Source organism: Chanos chanos, chromosome 10 (assembly GCF_902362185.1).
Source record: "Chanos chanos chromosome 10, fChaCha1.1, whole genome shotgun sequence".
NCBI classification, from domain to species: domain Eukaryota; kingdom Metazoa; phylum Chordata; class Actinopteri; order Gonorynchiformes; family Chanidae; genus Chanos; species Chanos chanos.
In genome coordinates, this window is record NC_044504.1 from 21,793,012 (window position 1) to 21,810,314 (window position 17,303).

General features: G+C 44.9%; 1 protein-coding gene across 1 annotated transcript in view; it reads left to right on the plus strand.

Annotated features, from left to right (window-relative positions):
* birc6 (baculoviral IAP repeat containing 6) overlaps positions 1–17,303 on the plus strand; it is a 96,347-nt gene that overhangs the window by 24,044 nt on the left and 55,000 nt on the right. The window contains exons 18-49 of the mRNA XM_030787201.1: positions 112–273; positions 455–586; positions 859–956; positions 1,125–1,272; positions 1,536–1,669; positions 2,115–2,249; positions 2,527–2,714; positions 3,054–3,368; positions 3,966–4,065; positions 4,169–4,383; positions 4,732–4,940; positions 5,475–5,821; positions 7,374–7,593; positions 7,772–7,908; positions 8,012–8,149; positions 8,352–8,479; positions 8,823–8,954; positions 9,292–9,507; positions 10,344–10,527; positions 10,774–10,944; positions 11,690–11,823; positions 12,560–12,713; positions 12,851–12,967; positions 13,292–13,446; positions 13,856–13,982; positions 14,181–14,291; positions 14,514–14,644; positions 14,888–15,015; positions 15,214–15,803; positions 15,922–16,097; positions 16,630–16,726; positions 16,969–17,163. Of these exons, the coding sequence (XP_030643061.1) occupies positions 112–273; positions 455–586; positions 859–956; positions 1,125–1,272; positions 1,536–1,669; positions 2,115–2,249; positions 2,527–2,714; positions 3,054–3,368; positions 3,966–4,065; positions 4,169–4,383; positions 4,732–4,940; positions 5,475–5,821; positions 7,374–7,593; positions 7,772–7,908; positions 8,012–8,149; positions 8,352–8,479; positions 8,823–8,954; positions 9,292–9,507; positions 10,344–10,527; positions 10,774–10,944; positions 11,690–11,823; positions 12,560–12,713; positions 12,851–12,967; positions 13,292–13,446; positions 13,856–13,982; positions 14,181–14,291; positions 14,514–14,644; positions 14,888–15,015; positions 15,214–15,803; positions 15,922–16,097; positions 16,630–16,726; positions 16,969–17,163 (5,624 nt within the window). The remainder of the gene's footprint in view (positions 1–111; positions 274–454; positions 587–858; positions 957–1,124; positions 1,273–1,535; positions 1,670–2,114; positions 2,250–2,526; positions 2,715–3,053; positions 3,369–3,965; positions 4,066–4,168; positions 4,384–4,731; positions 4,941–5,474; positions 5,822–7,373; positions 7,594–7,771; positions 7,909–8,011; positions 8,150–8,351; positions 8,480–8,822; positions 8,955–9,291; positions 9,508–10,343; positions 10,528–10,773; positions 10,945–11,689; positions 11,824–12,559; positions 12,714–12,850; positions 12,968–13,291; positions 13,447–13,855; positions 13,983–14,180; positions 14,292–14,513; positions 14,645–14,887; positions 15,016–15,213; positions 15,804–15,921; positions 16,098–16,629; positions 16,727–16,968; positions 17,164–17,303) is intronic.

Below are 17,303 nucleotides of genomic sequence, written 5' to 3' on the forward strand. Positions count from 1 at the left end.
GAGGGAAAAGATGGGACTGATGAGTGGATGGAGTGATAAATGTTTGGCTTAAGGCATGGATGGATGAAGGGAAGAACGACTAAATGACAGATCTCTGTATCTTTGCCACAGAGTGCAGCGGTGTGCAATGCTGCAGTTCCCAGAGCTCCATGAGAAGCTGTTGAATGGGCTGTGTAAACGTGGGGAGGAGGGCGTGTCCTCTGAGCACTCACAGAGCCTCATATTGGACATCCTGTGTTGGCTGGCAGGGGTTTACTCCAATGGGCCCTGCAGGTAGGATCCCAAACAGTTCCATCCATCTCCTCTTTACTGTTTACTGTTGTTTCAGTATCAGACCGCCCCCTAGTGAGTGTGGAAGTACTGGAGTTCTTTAGACTTATGAGTCTAAATCCATGCATCAACATATTGTGGTCCCCCCCCCCCCCCCCCCCCCCCCCTTTCTCCATGTGTTCAGCACGAGAGAGGGAAAAGAGGGGCTTCTGACCAAAACCCGCAAAAGGCTGACTGACATCATCAGGGTGTGCTTCTTTGAAGCTGGACGAAGCATCGCTCACAAATGCGCTCGATTTCTAGCGCTTTGTATTAGGTGACTCCATTGTGTGCATTTTTCTTCTATGTCACATACACACAGAAAATTACATTTAACTTGTGTAGTAGGTGTGAGATTAACAGATTGAACGCATATATAGGATGCAGGATTTGCTATATACTTGCTCTGTAGTTTTGTTTTTTTAATAGTTGTGTATATTCAAACACGGTCTGGTAATGTATTTGCTGCTGGACGTAACCTTGTGCATGTGTTGTTTCTGTTGTTGTTTTGTATGTGTATTTGTTTGTAACTGGTGTGTCTCTGTGCAGTAATGGTAAAGGGGACCCCAGTCAGCAGGGTTTTGGACTGGCTCTTCTCAAAGCTCTACTGGACAATATTCCTTACTTACCAGCTGCCGCTACAGGAGGTGTGCACGCTAAATGAACTCTTCCAGTTATTTCATGTGAAACAACAGAACACTCGTTGAATTAACGCGTCTGTTTGGTTGAGCACATGCCTTTTTGACACAGGGTTTTATATTTGTTTGTTAAAATTTGATTTCTTTAATAATATTGTTTCTCTCTGTCTCTGGCAGGGTCGGTGTTTTGGTATTTTGTTTTGTTAAACTACGTGAAAGATGAAGATCTGGCAGGCTGCAGTACAGCCTGCGCTTCCCTGCTCACCGCTGCATCTCGGCAACTGCAGGACCGCCTCACACCGCTGGAAGCGCTTCTTCAAACTAGGTGGGTTTACCACTCTCTCAGGCTGGGAACCATTTAACCCTTTCCTGTAATCGTTCAGAATGTAGAACTTACAATGGTGATGTTGTAAAATATATTGGTATTGTTACTGGTTTCATCAAGAAGATGCTGACCATGAGTGATACGTACAGAATAAAAATGTCATTTTGATAAAGAATTAGAATTGACTGTATGGTATTAATAATAGTGTTCCGTATTTACTAGTGTCAGTCACGTAACCCTTTACTTATGTTTTCCTTGCTCAGATATGGCCTGTACAGTTCGCCCTTTGACCCCGTGCTATTTGACCTCGAGGTCAGCGGCTCCTCTTGTAAGAATGCCTTCAACAGCAGCATCGGGGTCCAGTCAGATGAGATCGACCTTTCCGACATTCTCTCAGGTAATGTGGCCCGCATTCTGATGATACTGTGCTCTCTGACATTTACTCCTCTCCTCTCTGAGATCCTGTCCATTTTTCCTGTATATTTCTGTATTTATAGGTTTAACCTGTTTGTATGGAATTCACCTAATCATAGGTGTTTATATGTATTTATGTAACATATTCTAAAGATAATAAAATGGGCAGTTGTACTCTGTGATGTGAGATTAGATTATTATTATCATTTTTTTTTTTAACTTTGCTACTGGTTAACTCACCTGTTTTCTCTCTTATATCTCTTTGCACCCCCCCCCCCCCCCAAATAAATGACAGTTATGATAATAGTATGTTACATGTGCAGTTGGGTTTTGTGGCGAGTGTCTTTGTCCAAACTCAGGTAACAGTGAGGTGAATAGCGGTGGTGTGTAATTGTGTTTTGCTGCATGTGTCTTTTGTCCAAACTCAGGTAACGGTAAGGTGAACAGCTGTGGGGCGGCTGAGGGCAGCTTCACGGCTCTTACTGGCCTCCTGGAGGTCGAACCGCTGCACTTTACTTGTGTCTCCACTAGTGATGGTACTAGAGTGGAGAGGGATGATGCAAGTATGTTCACCGGTATATATCTCTCCTTTACTACTACTCTTCTTTTTTTCTCTCTCTCTCTTTTATATATTTCTCTGTAGATTCACCGGTACCCATTTTTGGACTAGTTACCACAAAATCAAGACTGACTCGATTTTGCCTCGAAAAAGAACTGAAGGATGTTTTATACAGATGTAGTTTCAGGATAGTGTAACTTAATTTAGCCTTAATATTAGGAGTCTCTTGCTGTTCAACCCTTGATGAGTGACATGTGACAGTAGCTCTTCTGTATTTGTAGTGAGCACTTTTGGGGTGACCCCTACGGTGGGGGGTCTGTCGGCAGGGACGGTGGGCGAAGCGTCGACAGCGCTGAGTTCAGCTGCCCAGGTGGCTCTTCAGTCGCTCTCACACGCCATGGTGTCCGCAGAACAACAACTACAGGTCCTACAAGAGAAGCAGCAGCAGCTACTGAAGCTGCAGCAACAGGTCAGACACACACACACACAGAGAGAAGAACAGACACACATACCTGCAAACACACACTCACTTTTTCTTTGGTAGTCAAAGTATTTGTTAATGTGAATGAACTGAAAATGAATGTTAATGTGAATGTGAGAGATGCTGAAGTGCAGTCTGTCCTGTGAGTGAAGATCATGTGATGTGCAACGTCGAGTTTTCAGACAAGTTCTTTGGCTATGTTCTGACAGCGAAGTGTTTTGAGAACTTTCAAAATAAAAAAAAGCTATTTTGTGCATTGTTTACTTGTTTAATGTTTCTTAAGTGAGTTCAGTGATTTTTTTTTTTTTTTTTTTGGTTGCTGAATAGAAAGCCAAACTGGAGGCTAAACTACACCAAACCACATCGGCCGCGGCTGCAGCAGCCTCAGGAGTGGGCCCTATCCACAACTCTGTGCCTTCCAACCCCTCTGCTACCCCAGGCTTCTTCATCCACCCATCTGACGTCATCCCGCCTACTCCCAAAACCACACCCCTCTTCATGACTCCTCCCCTCACTCCACCCAATGAAGCTGTTTCAGCCGCCATCAGCGTGGAGCTGGCTCAGCTCTTTCCAGGGTCCATCATTGACCCTCCGCCTGTCAATCTTGCCGCTCACAACAAGAACACGCACAAAGCCAAGCCGGTGAGCTTACTCCTTCACATTCTCTGTTTGGATTGGATTTCTGTAACCACGCAGCTGTTAGATACCACCACTGTGAATTGCTTAGAATAAAATTCATACAGCATTGTACTATCCATATTTAGCTCAGTTAAAAGTTCGGTTGAATGATGGTTTTATTAACTCTGGAATGAGAGGTAAACTCTGTAAGATTTAAAGTGTTTACTCTTCATGACAAAACAGTGTAATAAAAATGTTTTATTGAGCTCTGTGTATGAAACTGAACGTTAATTTTCAAAGGCAAAACAATTTAATGGGTTTTGTGTCAAGAAGATACCTACGTTTATTCCACAGAGCAGAACAATGTAATTAACAGTGCTTGGTGCTGTTCCAGATAATGGGTTTTTCAGTACTTTATTACAGAGTTGAGGCATGCTTATTGGCTTTAGCCAAACCCAAGTTTGATAGTGTTTTACATTTGTGACGTATATATTCTCTATGGCAACACTCTTAAGGGCATTGACTTAATGAAGACTGACTTAATGAGGATTCATTGTAGATATATTTAGATATTAGTGCAGTGCGGGATTTTGGTTCAAATCTATTTCTTCTCTCCGGCAGAACCCCATGGGCAGTGGTCTGGCCTTGGCCATTTCACAGGCCTCACACTTTCTCCAGCCTCCTCCTCATCAGTCCATCATCATCGAGCGAATGCACTCAGGTAAGAGGCAACATGAAGCCAACACCACAGGACTGTCATTCTGCACATCTGACCGTGAGCTGTAACATCTGTGACCTTACATGACCTTATGATCTTATGACAGGAGCACGGCGGTTTGTGACGTTGGACTTTGGCCGGCCAGTGCTACTGACGGATGCTCTTATCCCAACTTGTGCCGACCTGGCATCTCTTTCCATTGACATCTGGACACTGGGAGAGGAAGTGGATGGCCGGCGGCTAGTGGTTGCCACGGATATCAGCACACACTCCCTTATTTTGCATGACCTGCTGCCTCCACCTGTCTGTAGATTCATGAAGGTCAGCGCTGTGACTGGTAGCTCACTAAAGGCTGAGATGTATTAGTGTAGTATTGTAAAGAGAACAATAAAACAGCAGATTCCACTGCTGCTGCTCAGTTGTTTGGAAATTAAATTAGATTAGAGTCCTCTAGTGACTGATAGCTGAGCTTTAAGCTGCTAATATTAGTGTCCTTGCGGCTGGAAACAATCAGATTATGTGTGGCCAAGATTTGTGTTCTTTAGCCAAACATTTGGTTCATCTGTTTCATTGGCTCATTTGTTTTGGAGCACTTTGCGCCAATGAATTGACCTTCATTCACTCCTGACTCACACTTCCAACACTCATTTGTCATTCGTCTCACTCCAGATCACTGTGATTGGCCGATACGGTAGCACAAACGCTCGAGCTAAGATCCCACTGGGTTTCTATTATGGTCACACCTACATCCTGCCATGGGAGAGCGAGCTGAAGCTGATGCATGACCCACTGAGAGGAGAGAGCGAAGCAGCAAACCAGCCTGATCTGGACCAGCACCTGGCCATGATGGTGGCTCTGCAGGAGGACATCCAGTGCAGGTCAGAGACCTACCCGCATCAGTCAACCGGTGTCTACCTCTTACCCACCTGTGTCCTTGAGGTCTTCTGGATCTCCACAGTGTTTTAGACATGCAAGACTGATTCCTCTCAACGTTCCACTCTTCTTTGCCACTGTCCCTTCAGCTATGGTAACTTAGCCTGTATAAAACCTGTGGAAGACATTGGAGGATTATCCAGTGGGCCCCCAGATTGGGGGTTGGGTAATACTGCTGGCTCTGAACATGGCCCCAGCTCAACCCAGCATGTTCTTGTTGATAAGTGGAATGTGGCGGGCAATATGTAAAACTTGTAGTTTTGCGGACCTTAATGCTTTAGAAGACTGCTCCTCACAGTTATGGTTCTGTTTTTTTTTTTTTTTTTTTTGAGTGTCTTCATGTTGGCACATGTTGATGACAATATCCTCAAAAATGATATTTATCTATTTCTGCTTCTCTCTCTCTCTCTCTCTCTCTCTCTCTCTCTCTCTCTCTCTCTCTCTATCTTTCTCTCTCTCTCTATCTTTCTCTCTCACAGATATAACCTTGCATGTCATCGGCTGGAGACCCTGCTCCAGAGCATTGACCTACCTCCTCTCAACAGCGCCAACAACGCCCAGTACTTCCTGCGCAAACCCGATAAAGCGGTGGAGGAGGACTCGCGTGTTTTCTCCGCATACCAGGACTGCATCCAACTGCAGCTGCAGTTAAACCTGGCCCACCATGCTGTGCAGCGCTTGCGTGTATCCCTGGGCGCAGGCCGCAAGCAGCTGCCGGACACGCTGGATGTTCACGAGCTCATCCAGAACTCGTCTACTGAGCAGCTCCGAACCATCATCAGATACCTGCTGGACACTCTTCTTAGCCTGCTTCACTCGTCCAACGGTGAGGAGAAATCTACAGCCACACAGCACTGCCCTATATTGCCCTATATATATGGAAACATCTTTAATTTGGTTGTCCATGTGCCAAGGAGATCATTATCTGACCTAAGGATCTTGTTTAGCCTTATTTACATTTTTCCAGTTTTATAGTCCACTTCATGGGCCTTTAGTTTCTGAATAAGAGAAAATGAGGAGATCTCCACAGGAGCTCTGTCTGTCTCTTAGTGGGGCTCTAGTTTTATAGTCCTTCAGTGGTTAGAGGTTTGCTTTGAATGTAGAGGTGATGAGTGGAGATGGAAACAGCCAGATTGGGAACTCTTTTGGGAAGAGCTAATTGCAAACACTTGTAAAGGAGAAAGACTTTATATTACCTCAGCAAGCTCTGTACAAAGAAACCAACAATCCGGTTTTCGTGTGCCGCATACGATGATGACTGAACATTCTGTAGAAAACATCACGATCATGAGACTTATGTCCTCGTGACAAGAACACAGAGAACCCCTCGTAGACAGGTGTCCTTTGACACAGGGACTCGAGGCTGCAAAAGCCTTCTCACGAGTGCACCATTAAATCACAAACATGTGATAGATAAACCGTCAAATATAATCAACACGTGACGTGTCTGTACATGTCCGTGTGAACCGTAATGCAGCTCAGCTCCCTCTGCTGCTCCTGGCCTCTCCCAACACCTTTAGGTCATTGAGATCAGGATAATAATTACTTCAGCCCATACACACACTCATACGCGTAAAGATATGTATGTATGTGTGTATGTATACACACACACACACACACACACAGTGTCTCAGGGATACAAGTGAACATTTTTCTGCTATACACAGAGACTCTCCTCTCCTCACTGTTTCCACTTAACTCCCAAAGTCATTCAAGGTCAGTACAGAACTAATAGCATTTGTGTGTGTGTTTGAAGTGTGTGAAGCGGTGGCTTATTGCTTGTACAAGCCTTCTCTGTACTGTCTACACACACTCTCTCCAGTGTTCGAGTTGTTATGCTCATGAAACAGAATCGTTCAGCTGCTGTGAGCTGCAGTGGGTTGAAGGCTCGTCTCTTCTGCTTTGATTCTGACTTTGTGCTCAGACTAAACAATGAGGGGATCCCATCTGCACAGAGAGGGGAAAGAAACAGACAGGTTATCTTAGATCTGTATCTCTTTCATACGCACAGAGACCCGGGAGGGGAACCTGAGATTTGGGAGACTACTTCTAAACGAGCGTTCTCTTTCTTAGCAGTGTTTCTGATACCTTGACTTTGCCTTTCGACAGGAAATGATGCAAGTCCCTAAAGCGTGTCCATTTTTTGACCATTGTATTTAAGGATCGTTGCTCTGCGTTCACCCACTTCATATTTTGTCAGCCTCTTATTTGATAAACCACGAAAACTAACAAATTATTTGGCTAGTGTTTGAATATGAATGAGTATCTGTCATTGGTGGCAATGGCTTTGGAATGAGAGAGGTCTTTGTTTTCTTTTGGTTTAAGTTTGTTCAAGCATGTTTTTCCTGAACCCTCTCCCTGCTCCGTTTCCTGCACAGGACACTCGGTGCCGTCTGTTCTCCAGAGCACGTTCCACGCCCAGGCGTGTGAAGAGCTCTTTAAGCATCTCTGTATCAGTGGAACTCCTAAAATCCGTTTGCACGCCGGCCTGCTGCTGGTGCAGCTGTGTGGAGGAGAACGCTGGTGGGGTCAGTTCCTCTCCAATGTTCTACAGGAGCTTTACAACTCTGAGCAGCTCCTCATATTCCCTCAGGACAGGTGAACCACACAGACACACACACACACACACACACACACACACACACACGCGCCTCGCAAACGTTGGCAGAAACCCACTGTGCACTTGATTGAGATGTGGAATCTCTGAATGCATAAATCTTTGCCACTATTGTTTCATTCATAGCCTACATCTTCCTCTCATCCTCCTCATCCTCAGGGTGTTCATGCTGCTGTCCTGTATAGGCCAAAGATCTCTTAGTAACAGTGGAGTTTTAGAGGGACTGCTTAACCTGCTGGACTCTCTGCTGTCCCCTCTACAACAGGCCTCCTCATCACAGCACCGAAAGACTGAAGGTACCTGTGTGTGTGAGAGAGTGAGAGAGAGAGAATGAGTTGGTCAGTGCCTCTGTTTTGCTTAATGAATTATGTGTGTGTGCTTGTCTGGTGTGTGTTTCAGGAGTGCTGGACATCCCAATGATTAGTTGGGTGGTGATGTTGGTATCTCGGTTGCTGGACTATGTGGCCAGTGTGGAAGATGAAGCCACATCTGCCAAGAAACATTTGGGAGGAAAAGAGAGAGAAAGAGCTTTCACAGGTGAATGAGATTCAGTGTAAACGTCTGTTCGTGGATGAGTCTGCTGCTTGAAGACTGTTCATTTTCACTGGCTCAGCCCAAAGCTGAGCTTGCTCTCCATTTTGTTATTTTTTAAAATGAAATTCAAACAATTCTGGGTAACTGCTTTTCCAAACTCATTTGAATGTTCCTGTGGTCATTTTCTCTTTCTCCTGTGATAAAGGGAACCAATGGAGTTTCATTAACAATAGCCTTCAGACCCAGAACTCAACTAGATCAACCAAAGGCAACAGCAGCTTGGACCGCCTGTACTCCCGCAAGATCCGCAAACAGCTGGTCCACCACAAACAGGTACACGTGTTTCAGACAAAGCTTCTGTACAAGGATACCAAATACACACACCCTCACACACACAAACACACACACACACACACACACACACACACACACACACACACACACACACACACAGACACGCTGTAAGGGAGGCAACACAGTTTGATTTCAAACCTCTTTGGTGCAAATCTTCCAAATCTTAGGTATTATTCAGTGCCAACGGTCAGTTTTTGAGCACTCTCTTGACTTCTACACACTTGATATTTGCAGAAATGTCTTACATATGTTGATCTTTAAAGACCTTAAGTGGCTGGAGTGTCTTGCAGTGCCTATGTTAATCAAGCCCTTTTCATTGCAGCAGTTAAATTTATTGAAAGCTAAACAGAAAGCTTTGGTGGAGCAGATTGAGAAGGAGAAAATTCAGAGCAACAAAGGCTCTTCATACAAACTGCTGGTGGAACAGGCCAAACTCAAACAAGCTACATCCAAGGTGAGACCGGACAGTGACACCCCATCAGTCTGTGGACGTTATTAGTGTCCATAACCATAACTAAACCATAACCATACAACACGCGCAGTCATATGAAGTTTTAGAGCTGAAATTAAAAACTAATTCAAAACTATATCTGTTGAAGTCTGTAAAAGTTGCCAAGTCTCAACACAAGTTCTGTGATTATTGGTATAAATAGTTGTTTGGACAAAGTAATGAACTTTAATTATGCATGTACTAAATTAGCCTGTTATTCTCTCTCTCTCTCTCTCTCTCTGTCTCTCTATCTCTCTCTCTGTCTCTCTCTCTCTCTCTCTCTCTCTCTCTCTCTCTCCAGCACTTTAAGGATCTGATTCGTCTGCGGCGGACGGCAGAATGGCCTCGCTCTACTCTGGACTCAGAGGCGTCTGCAGCTAAAGAGACTCCTGAGGTGGAGCTGCTGCCCTTCACACTGTCACATGAACGCTGCATCTGTGTAGTCCAGAAACTGGCTCTGTTCCTCCTCTCCATGGACTTCACCTGCCATGCTGATCTCCTGCTCTTTGTATGCAAGGTCAGAGATCATCCCATCACTTCTCTGGGGGGGGGGGTGTATGTGAGAGCGTGTGTGAGCTTGTCGTCTTGTTTTTTTCTTTGTTGTTTTTTTGTTTTGTTTTGTTTTGTTTTTTTTGTTTTTTGACTGGAACAGAGGGCAAGACATAGACACAGATACTATAACCTCATCATCTGTATTACTTGTATGGTCCAAACAAGTGATTTGACCAGTGATTAGTGCATTACAGATATCTTGACCAGTGACTTACTGCATCATATACTAGACATGTTGTTTAAATGACTGTGCTTGCAGAAAGGTTTTGTAAACCAAGCATAGCCAGTAAACGTCAGTTCAGCTCTAGTGCTGTAAAGAGTTTCTTTGTAATGCCTTTATGTAATTGACCACTCTACTATAACACACAGACACACACACACTCTTCAGACTTGGGCTTCACGGTGGCTCAGTGGTTAGCACTGTCGCCTCACAGCAAGACGGTCCTGGGTTCAAATCCCAGCCCTCCTAGGTCCTTTCTTTGTGGAGTTTGCATGTTCTCCCTGTCTTTGCATGGGTTTCCTCCGGGTGCTCTGGTTTCCTCCCACCGCAAAGCCGTGCATGCCAGGATTAGCACTCGCAAGACTCCTGTCAGTGCCCTCGACCAAGGCACTGGCAAAAAGTCCTGGAGTTGGTCCCTGGGTGTTTTTTGTTGTTTTGTTTGCAACATGTACAGTTGGCACTGGGGCACCTGTAGTATAAAATATTATGCCTATGAAGCAGGTACATTTTAACTGTCTATTAAGCTATCATTGCAGCTCATCTCACATAAAGCTGAACTTTTATGACCTTCTGTGTTTCAGGTGCTAGCGAGGATAGCCAATGCCACGAGGCCAACCATCCACCTGTGTGAGGTGGTGTCTGAGCAGCAGCTAGAGAGGCTGTTATTACTGCTGGTGGGGACAGATTTCAATCGTGGGGACATTTCCTGGGGTGGAGCCTGGGCCCAGTACTCGCTGACCTGTATGCTTCAGGATATACTGGCAGGTATGTGCGTGCGTGTGTGTATGTGTGTGTGTATATGAAAATATGGCTGTAATGATTTGATACACTGATGGCGTCGGGGGATGGTTTTTATGTTTGACACTTGTATACAGTAATACTTGTAACTTATTATCGGTCATTCTTCTTTTTATTTTATCATAATTATTGTTAAAAATATAAAATAAACCAGTGTTTGCGATGGAAACTCTTGGACTTGTTTAAGTCAGCTAAACCTTGTGCGGCACACAGGAGAGCTGCTGTCTCCAATGTCTCTTGACGGGATGGAGGAGGGCGCGGTCGCGGAGGAGGTGGGGGCGTCGTCCTCAGTGGGTGTGGACTCTGACGACTCGCTCCCCCAGCCCACGCCCCTGCCCCTAGTGGAGACCATCGACGAACCGCTGGCTCCAGATATCATCGCAGGTACTCCAGGGACCTCCTCTGTATTCCAAAGTGCGTTGGTAACCCCACCCAAAACCGTTTACTCTACTTTTTCACAAAGCAAACAAACAGAAAAGGCCTCACAGTTTATGTTTCATCGTGGATTTATGTTTTAACTCATATTTTGATTCCTTTCCATTTTTTTTCTCTCTCTCTCTTTATTTCTGTCTCTGGGACCTGCATGCATTTTGATGAGAGCGTTTTGATTGTGATTTGCTTCAGTGATTCTTTTGTGCTTTTTCAGTGCTTGACATTATTATTTCATTTAGGTAGTGAAGTGAAAAATGAATTTGTCGGAGAGAAGTGCTTAGATTTGTTTGGAAGATGGACTTGAACAATGCACATCCTTTGCCCTTAAACATATCTATATTGCACATTAAGTTAAACGGACATTTCGTATATTTACCTATGAGAGTCCACAGTCCTTTCTCTTCTCTTTCTTTCTCCCCCTCTTTTTCTCTCTCTCTCTATTATTTTGGAAGTGACATTTAGCAATCCAAGCTCCTTCTCTAATGCTCAATAGGACCCCCCCCCCCCCCCCCAAACTGGGGAAAACCATCAATTATTCAGGTCCCTCTTCCTCATGAAAATGAATTTGTTTGTTTGTTTGTTTCTTTGTTTTTTAAACTTTAAATTGCTTGTTAGCTGTCTGAAGAATGGCTTTGTTTATTATGCTTCACCAAGTGTCCCTGCTTGGCCATATGAAAGCTGTTTTCATTGCCCAAAGGTGCTCCACCTCTGTCATCTTTGGAAAAAGATAAAGACATTGACTTTGACTTGCTACAAGACCTCATGGATGTCGATATTGATCCTTTAGATATTGATTTGGAAAAAGATCCACTCGCCGCCAAAGTCTTTAAGGTACGGTGAGCATGACTCCTTCTCCCTCCCCAATTCCACTTCTCTTTTCCGTGTCTGTTTTTGTCATCATCTGACTTCCACAAGTGGAAAGACTCCCATTTTTTTTTTATCCCAAACCTCACTCCAGTTGTCTGATAAAAATATATATTGCACTCTACCACCTATAGTTATGAAAACCTACTCTATGCCTGGTAAACGATTTACTTTTCAAGTTATTTTTCAAGCAATGTGTTCCCTATGAGTCCAGCCCTCCCTGACTCCCTGCATCATGGGTGATATTTGCCTGTAGTTGACTTAATTTAGCTGAGTTAAACTAGCAGAAACTTGGTACTAACAAGGACAAATGTAGGACCTCATGAAGCCAAAGTAGCTTACTGAGGGCTAGATTTTTAGATGAACAAGTATATGGTTTATCCATGTATAGTATATGAGGAATATAGAATTTAAGTATATGCCATACAAGTATTAGCGCTGATTGCCTGATGTGGAAGTGTCCTTTATGGTGAGAGGAGACTCAGATGTTGCACTGACAGAGTTAAACTGACAGGCAGAATTACCCATGAAATACTATATATACTCACATTCTATCCGTAAATCTCTGAATGAGCATGTAACTTGCTTGTAGTTCTCACCCATTTCTTAGTTTCATTTGTCTGAAAGGTTTTTTTTCCGTTTTTTTTTTTTCTGTACTTTTTTTTGTTCCTTCTCTCTCTCTCTCTCTCTCTCTCTCTCACAGCCTATCAGCAGCACCTGGTATGATTACTGGGGTGCTGACTATGGCACGTACAGTTATAACCCTTACATAGGAGGAGTGGGAATCCCTGTGTCAAAACCCCCCGCCACCACGGAAAAACCTGGATCACAGAGTCTGTCTGTGTCTGTTTCCCAAGGTAAGAACTCCAGACAAATACACTTGCCAAACCATGTTTGTGTTGTATCCCATGCGTTCAGTCATGTAAAGATCAGTTCTGCTTGGTAAAGGTTGGATGACTCAGGTCTTGTGTTCTGTCCATCTCTCTCACTATAGCTCTGGATGCGCGGTTGGAGGTGGGGCTGGAGCAGCAGGCTGAGTTAATGTTGAAGATGATGGCCACTCTGGAAGCTGACTCCATATTACAGGCTCTGACCTCCACGTCACCTGCAGGTAAACACACACACACACACACACACACTCTCTTACACAAACAGAACTTTTGCCCGCAAGTACGCACACATCATTAACCAAAAACCATAAAGGCACACAGACCACCACAGACACGCACATCCCCTCACTGACATGCACTGATACACACAGGGTTCCAACAGTTCCTTTTACAGTCATGTACACTCATAGATATGCTACTCTTTCCTATATGTGATACGTGCCCTGCATACAGCTGTTATCAGTCATATACAGATAGTGATCATTGAAGTTAACAGAGAATCTTTTGCTGATCTCACTTCTCTCCATCTCTCACCCATTCCTCAGTGACTCAGGGTGCAAATGGAACGGATGACTCTCTCCTGAGAGCACTTCACACCTCCCCCTCTGGCAGCAGTCTGATGGTACAGCCCTCCTCCATCCCCATGCTGAGTGTCTGTTTCAACAAACTCTTCTCCATGCTGCAGGTCCACCATGTGCAGGTACACACACACACACACACACACACACACACACACTCACTCACTCTCATGGTTTGCATGCAGTCCATCCTCCTCTTCAGGTTCAGTCTGTACAGACACAAACACACACACTTTCACCCTTCTTCTCTCCATGCAGTAGGTTTCTTTTTCGTGCTATGCATGTATACACTGCATTCTCCTCTCTGGGCCTCAGGTTCACTGTGCATAGATGCACACACACATATACATGTACACATACTCTCAATTATGCAGGTAACACAAGCATATAGCTAACCTCATTTAGTCATAGGATTAAAAAGAGTCAAGATGTGTTGCATGTTGGGTTTAAATTCCGTAATGTTAAAAATTGCAGTGCAGCATGAATGTGTGATCTCTCTCTCTCTCTCTCTCTCTTTCTCTTTCTCTCTAGTTGGAGTCGCTGTTGCAGCTGTGGCTGACTCTCAGTCTGAACTCCTCCTCTGGCAGTTCAGAGGAAAGTGGCTCTGATGTCTTCCTCTTCAATGCCAGCAGGGTTCCCACAATCCCCCTTAATCAAGGTCAGAGGACACCTGACTCTGTCACAGTCAATCTGCTCACACTTTTCCTCTGCTGTTTTATTTATTTTCTTGAACAATACCCGTTGGAGCGCAAACTGCACTGAATTAATACTGAGATACGACTTTCAGAAATACCAAGTTTCAAAACATTTGCATGTGACCTGTTTTCATACTGACTGTATATTGTTCCTGTCTCAGCCTCCATTAGTAGTTTCCTCTCAGTCCTGGCCTGGTATCCCAACACGTCCCTGCGGACCTGGTGCCTAGTGCTTCACAGCCTCACTCTCATGACCAACATGCCTGTCAGTGGTGAGTATGTGTGTGTTTCATCCAGCAAAGGTGCTGGCTCTTATCTTTATTCCTCCTGCATCCTGATCTTTTTTGATTTACCTTTATTGATCCTATTATGTTTTAGTCAAAGGCATATTTAAAGTGTCAGAGACAGGAAAATGTTAACGTATTGATCAAGGGAAAGTAGTGTGTGGTTTTGCGTTTTGCATTTGATATGTGTCTATTTGTCATGGTTTACAGCCTCCAGTAGTGGAAGGGGTGTACATGAGAGTACGGCACAGCAGATGGTGTCAGACCCCATACTCGTGCACGTGCTCGTGCGCTTCTTATCTGGGAGCAATCCTCATGGCACTAGCCAGCACAGCTCTCAGGTAACTGTATGTGTGTGTATGTGTGTGTTCCTGCAGTCAAGTCATTGTCAGAATGCAGGTTTTATGTAGGAATCACATCACTTTGTTTGAAGTCTGTGAGAGAGTACAGTGGTTCAATATCTGTCTTGACTGTGTGTCATTGATCTGAGGAGAAACACAAGCCCATGAAGTTGAGACTTGATGGCTGTCCACTAGACTCGCCTGTTTTGCCATTGTGAAATAATGTCTCTCTGCTTCCCCCAGGTGGGTCCAACTGCAACCCAAGCTATGCAAGAGTTTCTAACACGACTGCAGGTCCATCTCTCCTCCACCTGTCCACAGATGTTTAGTGAATTCCTGCTCAAGCTCATGCACATTCTATCCACAGAGAGGTAAACCGTCTTCAGAAACTTCAGATGGAAACATGTCAAACATTTATCAGTAGAGCTTAGGAGTCAGGCATGGCAGAGACACTAACTGTAAAGCATATGGTCAAAGAACATGCCAGGTTATAGAGCACATTTTGTAGTTCATGACTCAGTACAGTATGTTACATAAAAAAAAATCCTGTTTTTTCATCTGTTGCCCAGAGGGCCTTTCCAGTCTGGCCAGGGTCCATTAGATGCTCAGGTGAAACTGCTGGAGTTCACACTGGAGCAGAACTTCGAGGCTGTGTCTGTGTCCACCATCTCAGCTGTCATTGAGTCCGTCACTTTCCTCGTGCACCATTACATCACATGCTCAGACAAGGTAGTGTCTCGCAGTGGTTCCGACAGCTCTGCGGGCGCCCGGTCTTGCTTCGGAGGCCTGTTTGCCAACATCATCCGCCCTGGCGATGCCAAAGCCGTGTGCGGAGAGACCACGCGTGACCAGCTCATGTTCGACCTTCTCAAACTAGTCAACGCGCTGGTGCAGCTCCCTCTCTCCGGAGATCGGGAGTTCAGCGGCCGAGTTCCACCTGCTGGCTCCGGTACAAGTGACAGTGTCTCAGATGAAGAGAAAGTCTGCGGTAGTAAGGAGGGTGGAGCAGGAGGAGGGGTCGGGGCCGGCTCAGGTTCCGCCCCTCATCAGGGCCCGGCGGCGGGCGTGGCCGATCTGGTGCTGGCCAATCAGCAGATTATGAGTCAGATCCTATCAGCATTGGGGCAGTGTAACAGCAGCGCCATGGCCATGATTATAGGTACTCGCCCTCGCAGCTTTGTGGTTCTAACTGTCTTAATAGATACATGTAGTGCATTTTCCAATATGATTTTATCAGATGATCTAACGCACCAATCCTGGCAATGCTTTCTGCTCAGGTGCCAGCGGACTCCACCTGACCAAACATGAGAACTTCCACGGCGGTCTGGACGCCATTTCAGTGGGCGACGGTCTTTTCACCATCCTCACCACTCTGAGCAAGAGAGCTACCTCAGTGCAGGTCATGCTGCAGCCCATCCTTACGTACATGGCCTGTGGATACATGGGACGACAGGTGAGAGTCACGCAAAGACCACAAAGACATGGAATGGAGGGTGGGCAGGTGGAGGAATAAACAGTTGGATGGGTGTTCTATGAGTCATACTTCATTGAGATGTACTGGCTGGCTCTGCGTGCATCTAATACTCATTCATTAAAGCAGCTAGATCAAATCTGATTAAACAGGCAATTACACAATCAAATTAAATAAGCTGCTGAGCAATTTAGCAATAATGTGAAAGCATGCTTCTAATTAAGCAATGGTCCAGCAATCAGTGTCCATTGAGAGGGGATGGGACTGTATCGCCCTAGTATCAGTGTACACTGTTCTGACTGTGTGTGTGTTTTTCTTGTTTCCTCTGTTTATTATTGAAGTTTAGTGCACAGGGCTGTATGAGTATGTCTGAGTAATGTACTCTGTTCCACTATGCTAAATGTGTATGAGTTTGTCTTGAATACAGATTGTAGAGTGTAATGGTTGTTTCCTTTTCTATGAGTGTGTGCTTTTTGGTAACAGAATGTGTGTCCATGTCTTTTCTGTCACGCAGGGCTCCCTGTCCACCTGCCAGCTGTCTGAGCCTCTTCTCTGGTTCATACTGAGAGTCCTGGACACCAGCGAGGCCCTTAAAGCCTTCCACGACATGGGTACATGCACACACATGCACACACTCACTAACCAGTACACACATACATGCACTTAAAATGAATGATTATGCTTCTATCACAGTTTAATACACCTTAGGACCAGCAGTATTGTCACATGTAGGGCTTAATATGTAATATAGTAATGGGTATAATGTCAGCTTGAGAGCAATATTCTATAAGAAATGACGTAGAGCACTGGGGGTGTGTGTCTGTGCGTGTGCGCGTGTGTTTTGGTTGTGTAGGTGGTGTGCAGCTGATTTGTAATAACATGGTGACGAGCACTCGTGCCATAGTTAACACGGCGCGCAGCATGGTGTCCACCATTATGAAGTTTCTGGACTCTGGGCCGGGGAAAGCGGCCGACGGCAGCCTGAAAGCTCGAGCTCTTGTCTCTGAACCAGACAACACAGAGGGACTGCACAACTTTGCCCCGCTCGGTATGGAAAGAACAGGGACAAAGCAGATACTCTGTGCTCCTTAAAACAGTTTATGAGGTCACATGGCTAGAAAAGACTAATTTTGTGTAGTTGTAATTTTAATTGTAACTGTAGTTGCGATTTTTTTTATTTTTGGTGCA